The sequence below is a fragment of the Apteryx rowi genome, unplaced genomic scaffold, assembly GCF_003343035.1.
Source record: "Apteryx rowi isolate R43461 unplaced genomic scaffold, aptRow1 scaffold_661, whole genome shotgun sequence".
NCBI classification, from domain to species: domain Eukaryota; kingdom Metazoa; phylum Chordata; class Aves; order Apterygiformes; family Apterygidae; genus Apteryx; species Apteryx rowi.
In genome coordinates, this window is record NW_020450940.1 from 79,307 (window position 1) to 94,828 (window position 15,522).

The following is a 15,522-nucleotide window of genomic DNA, read 5'->3' on the forward strand; positions in this document are numbered from 1 at the left end:
TGGAAACTATTCAAGCCAGTAACAACCTGCCAATTTTAAGCAATCTTGGTTTAGAGTACATCCCAGTGTAAAAGTGACTATTAATTAACCTAGGACCTAATTTTTCTATAAATTTCCTGCACGGTGTTTCATATAGTTAGGATGTGGTATGCATGAGTGAAAAATACTACTGTTCCACACAAATTATAGAAGTATTAAAAAAATACTTTATTTTTTTCCAAATTGATCTCAAGTAACTATAGAGAAGCAACTAGTTTAACAAGCACTTCTACTATCCTGAAATATGGTTAATGTAAGGAATTTTTACCAACTTTTGCTGAGTCAGTCAGTTGGARATGCTGTTTCAAATGCATCCCTGTTTCTTAAAAAAGATTTTTTTCCCCACACAGATTAAAAGGAACATAAGGCCACCAATTATAAAATAATGGATTCTCAAAACCCGAGCACTGTAGGATGGACTGTTTAATATCCTCCTGTCCTATGCATGTCTGAGTAAAACTTCCTTTGTTAGAGATCTGATACGAATCCTAACTCCACAGAGATGGCCAAACTAATCAGCAGACCAGGGTCATCTGTTCCAGCCTCCACTCCCTGCAATTTCCTAATGTTAAAAGCGTGTCCAGAGCCTTACCAGACATACGTTAAATCCTTACTCTTCACTGTTCTGCCTAATGACCCTGTCCATTAATTAAACTCTATTCTACTAGGGATTGTTTCTCCTGTGACCATCCCTCACATCTGCATAAATGCAGCACTAAACAGCGTGCCGTAGTAAAGGCGTTACTTGAAATATTCTGACTCTGAACTTCTGCTGCACACACTCAGACAGTTTTCTGTTAGAAAGTCTACTACCCTTAGTCTAGCCTGGGAGGAATTCCCTATAGGCTTACGTAGCTCCCAGACGTGCAGTGGATGGGACACAGGACTATCCCATCCAAAACTCCTACTGTCGACTTGCATGGGATCCTGTTTGATAGGAAGGGTCTCCCTGACAGAAGTGCTGCCATACCAAAGCCTTATTCTTACTCTGATGACAATATGTCCTAGCAGATGTTCTCACTTACTAGAAATCTGTCTGCACAGATCTGTTAAGAGTATTTAGCAGCCTTTACGCATATTCAGCAAAAGTCCCACAGATTTCAACAGAGCTTGTGCACAAATACCACAGAGGATTTAGCTCTGACCAATGACATTATACTGTCAACAATGTGGGAAACATATTTGTTACTTTTCAAATTTTAATAAATGTGTCAGCAGTGTCAAATAAAATGCTTCACTACAGCTTCCTTCTTTTTCTCCATAAGTTCTGTTTCAGAAGACAAAGCGTACAAAAGCGCATGATTTAAAACAAAAAAAACAAAAAAAAATGGCAGTCAGGCATCTCCTTCCTGCCATATGCACCGCAAGGACTTTAAACAGTCAACTAAAGTATCAAACTAGAGCCACAGTTTCAGCTAAGCCACACACTCAGATCTGCATGGTACGAGCTCAGCTCTCCCACTGGCTTAAAAAGAACATAAATGCATCTTATGCTGGGAAATCCTGATGGCAGTAATAAAGTCAGACATGCAAGGAGACGCAACCACCTGACAAGGGAGCACTACCATAGATCTGAGAGCAGCATTTTGTCTTGAATGAAAATAAAATAGGCCTTAAAAAAGAACCACCCCCCCCAAACCTTTTCATCCTAGTTGCTGTATCAGCATCAAAATGAACTATGCAGTCCAAATGTTCTTCAGGAAAAGGGGAAAAAGCCATCTGGTGACTGTGGCATCTGGCAGTCACAGCCAGTCCTGCTTAACTCCTGCCTCTCCTGCAGCAATGCCGTACAGTGCTAACACGCCTTCTCTAAGGTATTACAGCCAAGGTGCCTGGGTCTCAGCACGCTGTATTTCACATTTTGCACTTATTCGTATTAGTTTGACAAAAGTAAGCCAGAGGCCAGGATACAAAAGCTGCTCGTAGGCTGACATGCAAGAGACTAAGGATGCATCTCATTCCTCCCCTCCCATCTCTGCAGCAGAGGGAACTTGGCTGTTTGGGTCTCCATCTATTCACTCTCAAACCCTTCCAACAGGTCCTATGGCTTGTTTCTGCCTTTGAGGTAGACTGTCTACATGCTAGGAGCTCTTAGTAAAACTGTACCTTGTAACCAGGTCTGCCATGTGACAGGTGGTTAGCTAGTTTTCAGCATTTACTTCTGTGGAATTAAGGGCCTCTCACATACAGATGAAGAGTATTTGTGCAGCACTTCAAAAATTATGATGGAAGCACTAAAGGTTATTTATCATCTTAGTAATTTCAGAACCTTACATATAAAATGTAGTCTACCTTCTTGCCATTTTGTACTGAGAAATTATATAAAAACAGCCTTCCAAATGGATTACGGTGTTCCAGACTGACTGATTGAGAGATTAAATTATAAAATGGTGGGCTTTTTAGCCTAATATCTGAAAAAAGATGCAGCACAATATGCAAGTTGGGGCACTTCCATCAGTGTTCTAGGCCAGGCCTGCAAGTGGAGCTCACATGGTTTACCACAAATATTCCAGTTCTCCAAAGCACACAGGTAAGCTGGCTAGCAGAGCTTGTGAGGTAAGGTGCCAGGGGAGCCTGGATCCTGCCAGGTCTTCTGCTGAAGATGTCTGCTCATGGGAATTTTCTAATTACATCTCTAGTCTGGATCACACTGAGAATTACTATTTTTAAATGCCATCCTGGAAAGATTCCCAAAGTAGACATTCATTAGTTTTCAAGTCTTGCTTCATGAAAGGAACCGTTATAAAGGCTATTGTTGAACAGCTATTCATGTTGACAACACTGGAAGTACGAAGAAATGCCTTGCAATGGCTTTAATGGAACCAGTGCTCGGTCTTTAGCTGCCAATCTAGTCACCAATGAGACCATGCTGAATTTGTAGCACTGTGGGAGAAGGTTACAACCTATATTAAAATAACATTGCCCTAACCGATGCTGAGCAACTGCAGGAACCTGAGTAAACTGTTTTCATGTCTTTAAAAGCAGCTGCCAGTAAAAAATAATAAAAAAGTAACTGATTTTGATTTCCTAATGACTAATGACTTAGTACCAAAAATGAGAATAAGTTTCAAAGATTTTTTTTTCAATCACGACACATCACCCACACTATTAATAAAACCTTTCAGTACATTCTACAGCATCAGGCACACAAAGCAGCAGGCAGTATTTTGAGCTCATATGCCATGGATTCCAAATCAGAGACAATTTCCCCGCTAACAGAAGCTGGAAAATGCATAAACATCTCACAGCTTTTAAAAAACTCAATCCATGTTTACAAAGCACAAATGCTCCCCAAATCATAAATTATTTAGCTTGAATAAATGATCTGGCAGTCTCCTTATAGCTGTTGCTGGTGTTTATGCACAGATGCCAGCGTTCACTTCTAGTGCCGTAACGCTGGTATCTTGGCACTCTCTGTGCTCTCCTCTGAGTGTCTCAATTTCAACACACTTCAACCTGTTGATATTTTTTCTAGTGCAAGCGGAGCTGAGCCCTGGATATTTCACATACTGACAGGCTGAGGGATATCAACAGTTCCCAGGGAGGGAGAGCATCATAATGATGAGGGTTACTTTTGCCATTGGTGCCACAGGTCATACACAAGTAAGGCTGGGCAGACAGTATCTGTAGGCAATGCACATCCTCCGCCTTTGCTCCAGTTAAGACAGGAGTCCTCACCCTGCCTTTAACTGTTTTTACCCGGGAGTCAGTCAATGACTTCAGGGTAAATACCCCTTGCTTCACACTGGTAAAAAGCAAGTCTAATCTAGTCACACACCCAGAAGTTAAAACATGTGCTGTCTTCATCACCCTAGCACTAGCTACTGAAGCTGCATGATCAGTGGAGAAGTGGGACAGATCCACCTCCGTGCATGCACACCCATAAATTAGAGAGGGAACAGCATGGAATTTTCTTCAGTCTCTTCAGTTTCTTTTGAACTGTGCACAGCTGTGTCCCCAACACATATTCTTCTGCAAAACCCCCAAGAGAGAAGCACAGTGCAAGACTGCACCTAGGGAGAAAAATCCTGTAGCAATGGTAATGGGTTGGCCACTCTGGTAATTTACACTTAAGTAATGGACAGTTTTCAGGGCATACTCAACATAAATGCAGGGTAGGAGCAAGACTTTCCAAGCCAACAAATTATTGTGATATCCAAACCTAACTGCAATAACAGAGAGGGATCTGGTTTTAGAAGTCCTTCCTATTAACACAAGTGTCAGATGTAAAACTAGCTAAAGAAACAGCCTAATCTTTTTCTGTATCCAGGGTGCTTTGTGAGATATGTTCAATAGGTACCCTCGGCCGTCTCCTTGTACATTCACATTCCTCCTTAAGTGCCTGTCCTGAAGCCCTCGAAATCACCTTGAGCTCTTTCTCTTGACAAACAGGACAGCAAGCTGTAAGTCCTTTCTTGCGACAACTTGGACATGTCAGGACAAGCTGCCGGCAGTGCTGGCTGGAACAAAGTTTATATTGGTCCCACAGCGTCCCGCAGTATCTGCATGCTGGAGAGAGGAGAAGCAAAGTTAAGATCCACATTGCCCCATCTTGTCCCCCTTTGCTACAGTCTCTCATTCAAGTGGCCAACCATCATCTTCTGGGTATTTTATTCCTGCTCTAGCCTGGTATTCTAGAACCTGGCTCATTTTTAGATGAACTTTGGTTTTGACATCAAAAGCTTAGGACAAGCTGCCTCTCAGGACAGGCTCTACTAAGAAAATAGCGCACACTACTGTTTCCTCTCGTTCAGATCAGACAGATTTACAAATTCTTGTTGCCAAGAGAGCAAAAAAGATAGGCTGGTGGTAACCAGCACCCAGGACTGCCTGCTGGGGAAGGAGAAACCATGAAACCTGCTTCCATCTGAAAGCAATGGCTTATTGTGTATGGGGAGGTCATTTGTAGTCCTGGTACAGTCCTTCCACAGCACCAGGCAGGATTTAATCTTTAACAGAAAGCTTTTATCATAATTCAGCTGCAGCATCAAGAAGGTGCTTGTCCCAACACTTCCCCTTTGATACTTCTGTAGGGATGGCTGCGAAACATCAGAGTATGTTCTGTTTCTATGCCAAGCCAGGTACCTTCAAGATGGATATGGTAAATGCAGAAGAGGAATGGGAGGTTATGCTCAAGAAGTTGCCTACTCATAGAAAAAAAAAAAAAACAGCATTGATTTCTTAAAAACAGGCCAGAGCCAAGTTCCTTCTATCTGTACCTGGCAACTGAAAAGACAATGACAAATATTTCAGTTGAAATAGCTGAAGAGCTAACCCAGCCAGAAGACAGGGCAATATTCTTAATTTCAGCTAAAGGTCATTAGAATCCTACAAGCTACAGAAGCTTTCAAAACACAAAACAGCTAAGTGCTGTAGAGTTTAGTGCCACCACTTTCTCAAAGCCTGGCAGTCTGTTCTAATGTTCTGTGAGACTACTAGAGGAGAGACCAGCTGACAGCAGAATTGTTTAATGCTTTGGTCACTTCGCCAACCACGGCCTGATCGGCACTATGGGCAACAACTGGCTAACAAAAGGAGAAGTGCTTGATGTCTTCCTAGGGGCTGATGGCTCGTAACAGTAGCCATTCTGCAGAGGATGCATCTTTCTATTGTCTTAGCTTTAGGGAATTCTGTTTAGTGACCCCTTTGCTCTTATTTCTGTTTTAGATGTTAAAGCCATCATGAAAAGTGACAGCACTAAAACACCAAAGTGAGTAAGACGAAGAACTACACAGGCCAGTTTGGCTCCCCCTGGCCAAGGCGGCTCTCTGGCAACCATTGCAATAGAGTCCCAGCCTTCTGCGCTTACATATTTAGTCCTACCTGAGATGATATCTTCATTGGAACAAATGGCGTAACGATCATCAAATACAAACAGCTTCCCCCTGTAGAATCCATCTGGAAACTCTTCCAGGTACTTGTGAATCCCACCTTTGAGCTGGTAAACCTCTCTGCACACTGCCTGTTCAAAGCATATTAGCAAAAAAGCTCAAGGAAACAGTGGCAGCAGGCCTGTGCCAGAGTGCCCAAAGCAAATGCTGAAAACACCACAGGTCAAGGAGAAGCAGCAGCTTCTCGGTGACCAAACAGCACCATGTGTGCCCTCAACTCCAGCCAGCACCATGGGAGATTAATGGGCTGCTCTCACAATGCTGGCTTGCTGGCATGAGCCCAAATGCACAGTAATAGTACAGTTCAAAAAAAGGCAGGTAACCTCCTTGGCTGTTGGAGGTTTGTTGCATGACAGAGAAAATGCTTTTGAACCTCTGTGAACCACTGCTTATTCTGGTTTTGACAGGAACAGAATTTCTCAATGGTGCAACTGAAAAAGGATGAAGGTTTAAATTTCTGGAGAACATATATCTGTGCTGTTCCCTTACTCTGTGACGGAAGGACTCAGGGAAAGAGTGGGATGGAAAGTGGAATTAGGACAATGCAGTGTGCTGGATTTAATTCCACACCACTGGGAAAGTGCTGACTGGCTGATCTTCACCACTCTGAAATGCTCAAGCTGTGCAGTAACGATCACAGAGCATAACCTAGACAGAGCTTGTAGGCAAGGGTGTGAAAGCACTATAAAATGCTCTCAAGCCTTCCTAAAATGCCACAACAATGAGCAGAGCAAACTTACAAGTATCTCTTCTCAGCAAATGGATTATGTAGCTTTTCACTCAGCAATCATTGCTGTAACTGTAGTTCATGCATATTATTCTCAGCTGTGTTAGACTACCTGTGTCCTTGGCAGGTAGCATGAGGCAAACCTGTATCAGAGACATTCATCTCCCCAGACTGAGCAGTTTACGCTACACAAGAATTTGCCAGCAAAAGAAGAGACAGCTGCCCTCAAAGCAGTCTCAACTCCCCGACACTTGTGCCCTCACAGTGTCATCTCACCTTGCTCCGTAGGTAAGCAGAGCCTCTTTCACAGCGGATCCCTCCTGTGCAGTACATCAGGACACGCTTGTTTTTAAAAAGCTCCAGGTTTTCATCTACATAGCTGGGAAAATAGCTGAATTTCCTGATATCTGGAGCCAGACAGCCCTGGAAATGTCCCTGGAATAACAACAGATGGCCACGCAACTGAATGCAGGCTGACTTACTTGCCAAGGCCTGTGTCTCAAACTAGAGGAAGTAACAAACCTTTGGGCCAGAACATCCAGCTCACTGCAGCTGCTTTAGGCAGTTCCTCAACAGCATTTATGCATCAAAATACCTGTTAAAATCCATAAGAGGATTCCTGGGCACAGCATTTCTCCTCATCCAAACATACAGAGGGAGCTGAACAGAACAGAACTCTCACAGGGGAGGATGAGCCACAACAATATAGAGGGGGTGGCAGAGAGAAGATAGGAGAGCAGGATGCCCCCTTTTTTGACATATGGGAGAAGGCAAAAATACTGGACTATATCTTTACAAATCATGTTACTTTTACCTCAGACTACATACTATCCACTGCTAATGTTGCATGGACCACTTGCTCTCCTTCCTGCCTCAAGCTGTATAAGCAGTCAGCCAGGCAAGCTCTACTCCGGGTCATTGGGCAGGATCCTGTGCTGCTTCAATCCAGTCTGCATTACTGAACTAAACTCTGTACATATTCCAGTCAATATGACCTCTCCTTCCCAGTAAGGTCACACACCCACAATGTGAAGTGCTTCCCTCAGCACCTGTAACACACTTCTTTAAGAAACAAACAGCACTTACTATTTTACTTTCATAGAAGTTCCTACAGTCCAGTAAGATAGTATCACTTTGTCCTTGATTGGCCTGAGACAAATATTGTTCCACTTCTCTATGAAATTCCTGAGGGGATAGATGGATTCCTTTAAAAAAAGAGAAAGAAGTTTTGAGAAACAGAGTTACAATGCAACACTGCAGAAGATCTCACTGATTCAGATCCTCCTTAGATTTCCAACTGTGACAGCTCACACAGTTTTCATGTCATCCCAACCTCAACCAGCCAAGTCTATCCATGTTTAGCTTCTTGCTGGTGAATGAAAGGAAATGCAACACTGTTCTAGGTGACAGAAAGAAAAGCAGACTGTCTGTATGATCTTCACTATGTCCTCCTGGCAACTCTTACACTTCTTAATAACAAAATAAAACAAAAAGAAAACAAAACAGCGAGAAATACTTCCCTCCTTTTTGCTTTTTTTTTCATCACGTTCCCTTTGTGGAGGTACAGAAAGCTACACAGACACTTTTTTTTTTTCAATGAAATTTGTCTCAGCTGATCAAAATGGAAAATTTCCGTAAGCATGTACTACTTTCAGTGCAACTTTAATTTACATAAAGTTTCTCAGCTTGCAAGTGGCATTTCTGATTTTTGAGGAAAAGAAGTGAGGTCTGACAGTCCCTGAAATACCCAACAGCAGGGGACTAAAGAATTTGATGATACAGGAAGAATGTTTGACATTACGATTTCACTCAAGCCGCAGGCTCTTGCCTGAATATCTTAGTCAAATGCTCCACCTGCCATAGAACTACCTGTTCTGGAGCAGAATTTCTGCCATCCTTTGTCAGACTTGCTTCAATTTAAAGAAATAATGAATTATTTCTTCAGAGAGAGAGAGAGAGAAAACCCTTAACCTCATTCTTTTGATACTGTGGTGAGAATTGTGAGCTGCAGGATCAGTCTTACATGAGCAATAAATACTAATTGATCTTGGAAATAAAACAGGTGACAAATATTTCACAGCAGCATTGAAGTAATCTAGACATTGTTCTCTCCAGGAGAAATCCCTGCCAGAAAGATATTAAGGAGCTAAATTGCCAGCAGCCAGTGTTCAGAGTACCTGACCCACTGCAGAGGGAGGGCATTCCTTGACAAAGGTACATATCCACTTCCATTATGGAAGGACAGAAGTCCCCTCTCTTCCTCTATATTTCATTCCACGGTAATTTAGGTGTCTCACTTAAGAGTCAAACTCTGGACCGCCAGTTTCTCTAGAGAGCAGAGTACACCGTAATGCCACAGCAGTTTGGACAATACAGCTACGAGACCCTGCCATGTGCTCTGTTCATACTGATCTCTCTGTGCCTGGAAAGTAACCAAGACATTAACTGAGGCTGCATGCAGACAAATGATGCACTGCACATTGCAGTGGAATTGGCCTAAGTATTTTGCCAATTCTAATTTCTGTCACTTGTCCCAGCATGGGTGAATCTCTGTCAGAAAGTCTCAGTACAAGAGTAGGGCCACAGAACAATTCATGCTGGTGGGGACCTTGCGAGGTCCCTAGCCAAATCTCTTGCTCAAAGCAGGATCAACTATGACCAGATTGCTCAGGACTTAGGACTCTGAACCTGCTGAAAAACAAATAATGTTCCCCACCAAAACCCCCTACCTTATTAAAAAAAAATAACTCCATAAAGGGTCAAAATAATGGGAACCACCTTCATAAACTGCTGAAAAAAATAAGGAAAAAGAAAAAAAAAATAAAGGTGGGGGAGGAAAGAACCCCTACTCCCAACTACTAAATAATGGAAAAGAACTATTCCCCTGCCAAACTACTGAAAAATATGTGAAAAAAATGTAAATACTGCTGGAAAAACTTAACACCAACAAAGCTCTTGCTGTGAAAAAAGCCCAAAATGAACAACTGCTTTGCTGTTATTTGTTGTGCTCCTGCTTACCAGCTATGTAAGTGTACTCACAGCAGATGAATACCTAGTTACTCCCTATCAGGCATAATCCATCCTAAGGCGTTACAGGTAGCAGATGCAACTTGTGTCAGGTGGGCGGCCAGAAGCTGATTCAGAACCTGGTTCTGCTTCAGTGTAAGAGACAGGGGCAGGGCTGTTAATTTCAGCAGAAGCAAAGCTAAGCCAGTAGTGCCTAATTTAGGAACATGCGTCTTCTCAACTGTAAGTGTCAGTGGGATGCTAGCATTTTCTCAAAACAGAGCACAGCTCCTGGCTTCCAGGGCTCCAGAATCCACTGGATACACCAGAAGACTCCAAGGGAAGAATTTCCTGTTCAGCTTGGTTCTTAATGCAGGCTAACCACAATGACAGAGCATTGGAGCTCTGTATACAGTATCACTTCTGAGCTGTCTCAAGCATCTACAGCATATTTAGAACAAATATAAATATATCCTTGCATTGAAATGTCTTTCCTAATCATTATACGTAATTTCACCTTGCCTTTAGCAGGTGTCCTATGACATATTCCCTGACTGAAGCACGACACTGCTACCCCAAAACAAGGTAGTTACCTTGTTGATATCGCTTGAACTATTACAGTTTGGCACAAAACAGATGGTTAATTCTGAACTTTTTGAAGCAGCTAAACACTTAGCAAACCAAAACCTGGGCCAGCAAATTTTCTGCACCAGTAACTCTGACTACCAAAAGCAGATTAATTTCCATTATCTACTTCTCCTGTGTCTTGGCAACTGTGCAGAAGGAAATGTTTTTGCTGAAGGTACTTTATTTTTCACTTACCTCTCACTTGGGTGAGAGGCTTTATTTTTCAGACCAACTTACCAGTTTCTTTATAAGAAACTTTTTTTGGATCAATGCCCATAGGTACAATTTCTTCAAATACTCCAACTCGAAGGTCCGGGAAACAGTGAGCTCCTCCTGCACTGCTCTAGGAAATTAAACACAGAACAATCCACTGAAATGTTCCAGCCATCAAGATCATGATTATCCACTCAAATACAGGCCAGTGCACTTCTAATTTCTAAATCTTCAATAGAATATGACAGGATCTCAGTGTCTGAGGCAAAGAAACGTGTCTCCTGCCAAGATCAATACTCTTAAATCCAAAGGTCAGGGAGTGGCCCCTTACCATGACCCAAGAGACAGGTGTCTTTGGCCCAGTGACTGTTCAGTAGGTGAGACGGGCCCTATTTGGCAACAGGTCCAGTCCCAGCAGAGCCACCAAGGAGTGAGCAGACCTAGAGACTTCTTAGTCAGAAACAATGTCATTAGCACCTATCGTGAGAAAGTCAGGCTACTGAGCATGCTGACCCCAACAGATTTTTCTTTATCATATATTCACTTAAATAAATAATCCCTTCCAGTAACTGATCCTTCTGACACATTTGGGCTCTGCAGTTCTCTTCATCCCTTCTGACACAACGCACAGCTAGGTCTCTTGTCATTATACGTGTGAAGAGAATTGCAGTGCTTCATGGGCTTGAAACAGAAACAGGGGAGATCAGCCAGGCTTAAAATTTTAAAGCTGTGGATTCTGACCCCCCCCGAAGCTCATGCATAGGATTTCCCCTTTGGGGGCCCTGGCAATCCCTTTTTAGCAAGCACCACAACTGCAGAGGATAGGAAGTGAGAATTTCTGTAGGGCCAAGCCTCAGACATGACTTAGGCACTACTAAATATATAAACAAATATGAGAGTGAGATGCTGTGCAGCACTGGTCCAGCTCTCACTAAAGTTGATTTGCAGTAACTACAGTGGCCATTGAATATTTTCATAGTTCAAGGCTCATTTTTCACTCCTCTGCCCCCTGTCCTTTGGGAACAGGAACCTGAAACCTCACTTACTTGTGTATACAGTACACAGAGGAACTGTGAGACAGAAAATAACAACATGTACTAATGCATGAGCTTTGGTGCCCAGAGAGATCATGCAGGGTTGGAGATTTTGCCAAGGCTGAGATAAAAGTCCATCCCTGTTTCATCTTCACATCTACACATCACCATAACTGACAGGTTGGATTACCTTCAGACAAGCACAGCAGATAGCTAAAGAGCTAAGACTGAATCAGCACTGCAGTTCTATGGAGGGATTTTAGCTTCATGAGTTTCACTAACTCTCTTTAATTTGGTTATTGATGGAAAATGAAATAATATTCCCTATAAATAAAAGTGTCTGAAAGACAACAATACTAAATAAAAGCAGCATTTTTTTCCTCAGAAAATGAAGTACCCATAGTGCTGGAGAAACAAAAGCCCTCCAGAATACCATACAGTGCTAGCTACACCTGCCATCACCATCTGAAGACAGCAATCAGCACATACACTCAGAGACAGGCGGAAGTTAGCACCTGACTCTCCTGCTAGTCAGGCACTAACTAGAGTAAAGAGAAACTCTGTCTTTCTGACTCTGACTGTATATTTTCTTTAGAAAACATCTGATTTGTGGAACTGACAGTGCATCTGTAAGGACACCAAAGCCTGCATGAACCTAAACCAGTAAGCTTCTAGGTCAGGATCTCAAAATAGGGTGAAGAGGAGTAAATGCAAATATTTTGCAGAGATGAGCATAAATTGTGATGCTTAGATTTCAGCAGTCGAGTTGGAGTAAAAATCTGATAACAAATAGTGGAGTTGGAGTATGCTTCCGCCTTCACCTGTGTGCAGCATGCATGGCTTTGCAGCCATACTCATAGCTGCCAAAGCTTGTAGCTGCTGCTGCTAACTGCCACTGCTGCCTTCACTGGCAGAGATACCTAAACAAAGTAAATTTAGAAATCCCCACCTTAGATCTGTGGTGGGAAAGCAGAAGTGCTAGAGCCTTATGCAATTCTTTCAAGCAGCAGAGAGGCACTATCAAGAAGCAACAAAATTATTTCTCAAATATTAAGCATCCTGTATTAACAATGCCTATGCAGAAATTGTTTACTCATACCTTGAAATCATCTCGACACAAAATGTCTTTGAACAGCGGCTGGGAGAGCATAACTTCAATGTAGAGATTAGTAGCTACTTTGCTTCCACCAACTGTTCCATTAATTCCCTCTGAAGCAACTCGTACCTGGAAGCCAGGAGGAGAAGCTGGGGTTAAGGCATGATAACAGCAGAAAGAGATCACAGTGACATCAGCAAAATATGACCAGCTAACAAAAGGTAGACACAGAAACATGTTCACAAAAGAGACAACTGAAGAAGGAAGGAATAGAAGACAGTTATAGTGAAGTTGGGCAGAAAAAACATAATAAAAGAAAAGCTGGAATAAATATTCAGTAATCACTTTTGGGCCATTTCATAAGAAAAACAGCAAGAAAGTCAGAAAAAATGTGCAATAAGCAGAGAAATGATGACTGGTTAAMAGGCAAATCTTGCAGTCAGTGTTAAAATTCCCACAGGAGGTCTGCCCAAGGAAGAACAATGGCATTGTGCCCAGTGACTCAGGTAGCTAGAACGAAAATGTGAATATGTGGAATACTGCACATAATATCAAATCCCAGTATGAGTCATTTTATCTACAGCACTGACAGAAATGAAGAAAAAAAACTGAAATGTTGGAAAAAATGACTGAATTAAAGAGAACTAAGAAAAAAAATATCTGGTTGAAAAGACAAATGCTGTACCTATCTTGGAAAAAAAAAGCAAAAAAACCCCAGGTAAGATATCTGAGAAAAAAAAAAAAAGCTAATGCATTAGGACATTTTACCCTCAGACCTGTGCAGTAGACTAAGGAAGGTACCTTCCTTTCTTTCCTTCTGAATAAAGAAGGCTGGCTTTGCACATGCAGAACATTGAATCTGTTTTATTTTAAACAGCACCAGCTCTGGGAAAATGTCACAGACAAGATGCATATTTATTAGCTGAGTCAGAATATCATGAGAAATTTCTGTCCCAACTCCTGAAATACAGAAAAGTAAAAAATACAAAAAAAAGAAGCAAAAAGAATGATATGAACTTTGGGAAAGAGACAGTGCTTTGATGGCACAGTTCATCCTGTACCAGAGGATTCAGACACAGCCCATACAGTAATTTCTATGGAGCTAAGCCACAAGTGGTTGACAAGAATGCTCAGAATAATCAGAATGCCCAAGAATGCCCAAAAAGTCAGAACAGGAAGTAAAGGCCAGAAAATAAGAAACACAAACAACATAGTAGGCATTAGAGAAAAGAGTATGGGAACTGAAAACCTGAGAGGAGGAAATAGGGCAAATGTTCAGAATTGGAGACGCTCCTGCCAAGGTAAAGATGTCCATCAGTATCAGTAGTGCAGCTGGGTGACTTCAGTGTAACTACATGGTTAAATTTAGGTTACAGAAGCCAGTCTCCCACCATTGGAGGCTCCTTCGCAAGACAAGTCAAAGATAGAGTAGTTTCCTGCTCTGACTCACTCTCTTGAAAAATCTTTCTCCCCACAGATAGCTCAGGAAAATCAGCTTCATAAGGCTGCAGTTCATCCTCATCCACAGCCCCATGGCACCAGCTAGATGAGCCAGCTGATCTCCTTGGGCCTAGTCTCCAGGAAATGAAAAGAACAAAGCAGCTCTGCAGGAATGAGCGGCACCATCCTATGGTTTGATCCAAGTTGTCAGTTGTTCCATTCTTCTCATCTCTGACAGCACAGGTTACAGCTTGGCTGTCCACATGATACACCATCCCGCACTAAGCAAAGATGATGCTCTTCTGTAAAGAATACAGCTACTGCTTAAAGCCTTACCTTGCCAGTCAGATGCAGATGTTGGCACAGAGCCTTTTGCCAAGCACAGAGTTTCTCTGGATCCTTCACCTCACAATAACAATAATACAGAAGTACTTCTCCCTCCTTGCTGCCCATAGCAGAGCAAAGGAAATAGGAAAAAGATGTTAGAGCTGACAGAGCAAAAATATCATATTATTACCATCAACACTTCAAAAAGCAGTCAATTTCTCTGGCAATTGCATGCATATATATATATATTTATATATACACACACATATACACACACATATACACACTTTTTTTTTATATTTATAAATATAGTTATATATATATGGGTTAGCACTTTTGGGTTTGATCCATTTCCAAGATACAGAAATACCAACTAAAGACAGCTCCCACATTCCTGATTCTTGGGACTAGTTACAAAATGAATTCATCTCTGTGGCACAGACATCTCTGCCAGTGGCTTACAGCATGTTGCACTCAGATTTCTTTCAACATGCAGGATACAAGAACTCTTTTCTGGGCTCCCTAGTGTCTCATTAGTTGCATAAATTGACAAACTTGTACACTGAGAATTTAAGTTTAAACAAAAAAAAGCTAAAATTGTCAATGATACGGTGCGTGGCTGCATTCTAAGCAGCACAAGCTGGCCTCTTTCTCAGTCAGGAACACTCTCCTGAGCACACTCATTCATACCTAACAAGTCTTTAGGCTGCTTGAAAGAGCAGGGAAGGGGATCTGTGCAGACTGTACTGTGCTATGTTACTCTTTCCCGCTACTGCCTTTCCTTGCTGAGGGCCTGCTTATGGACAGGAGCTGCCAAGGAACACCAGCACAGGGGTGGGAAAACACAGCTCTGAGTGCGATCCTCTGATGCACCATCAAAAAAAACCCCGGGGCGTACCTCCTCCTGTATCAGCACAGCAGTGATTTCCTTGTGCTCCGCACGGGCGCGAGCAGCGGGGAAGGGACCCGCGACACGCCGAGCGACTGCCGCGGCTCACCCGCCACTGCGGCTTACCTCGTCAGGGCCTCCTGGCTCACGTGGCTCGTGTCCGGGAGCCCCCGCGCCACCTCGGGGCGCCCCTGCGGCCCGCCGCCGCCGCGCTCGGCCTCGGCCTCGGCCTC

General features: G+C 42.7%; 1 protein-coding gene across 4 annotated transcripts; it reads right to left on the bottom strand.

Moving 5' to 3' along the window:
• Nucleotides 1-183: 183 nt before the first annotated feature.
• TSTD2 (thiosulfate sulfurtransferase like domain containing 2) lies at nt 184-14,526 on the bottom strand. 4 transcript variants are annotated; one of them, XM_026085205.1, is made up of 8 exons: nt 14,084-14,316; nt 12,637-12,762; nt 10,528-10,633; nt 7,744-7,862; nt 6,934-7,092; nt 5,863-6,001; nt 5,125-5,183; nt 4,374-4,548 (listed from the first exon to the last, which is right to left on the bottom strand). In XM_026085205.1, the coding sequence occupies exons 1-8, from the start codon at nt 14,165-14,167 to the stop codon at nt 4,474-4,476; spliced, it is 867 nt and encodes a 288-aa protein (XP_025940990.1). In that variant the 5' UTR covers nt 14,168-14,316; the 3' UTR covers nt 4,374-4,473. The 4 variants fall into 4 exon arrangements, with proteins under 4 accessions (XP_025940988.1, XP_025940989.1, XP_025940991.1 ...); XM_026085203.1 differs by lacking the exons at nt 5,125-5,183; nt 14,084-14,316 and adding an exon at nt 14,410-14,526 and having other exon boundaries at nt 184-4,548; XM_026085204.1 differs by lacking the exon at nt 5,125-5,183 and having other exon boundaries at nt 184-4,548; nt 14,084-14,304.
• Nucleotides 14,527-15,522: the final 996 nt, after the last annotated feature.

Coding starts and splice junctions, on each gene's coding strand:
- TSTD2 (XM_026085203.1), bottom strand. CDS start 14,526: ATGGGCAGCAAGGAGGGAGAAGTACTTCTGTATTATTGTTATTGTGAG. Junction 7,093..7,743: donor ACTTCTATGAAAGTAAAATA/GTAAGTGCTGTT, acceptor TTGTTATTCCAG/GGACATTTCCAGGGCTGTCT. Junction 4,549..5,862: donor CAATGAAGATATCATCTCAG/GTAGGACTAAAT, acceptor TCCTCTCTCCAG/CATGCAGATACTGCGGGACG.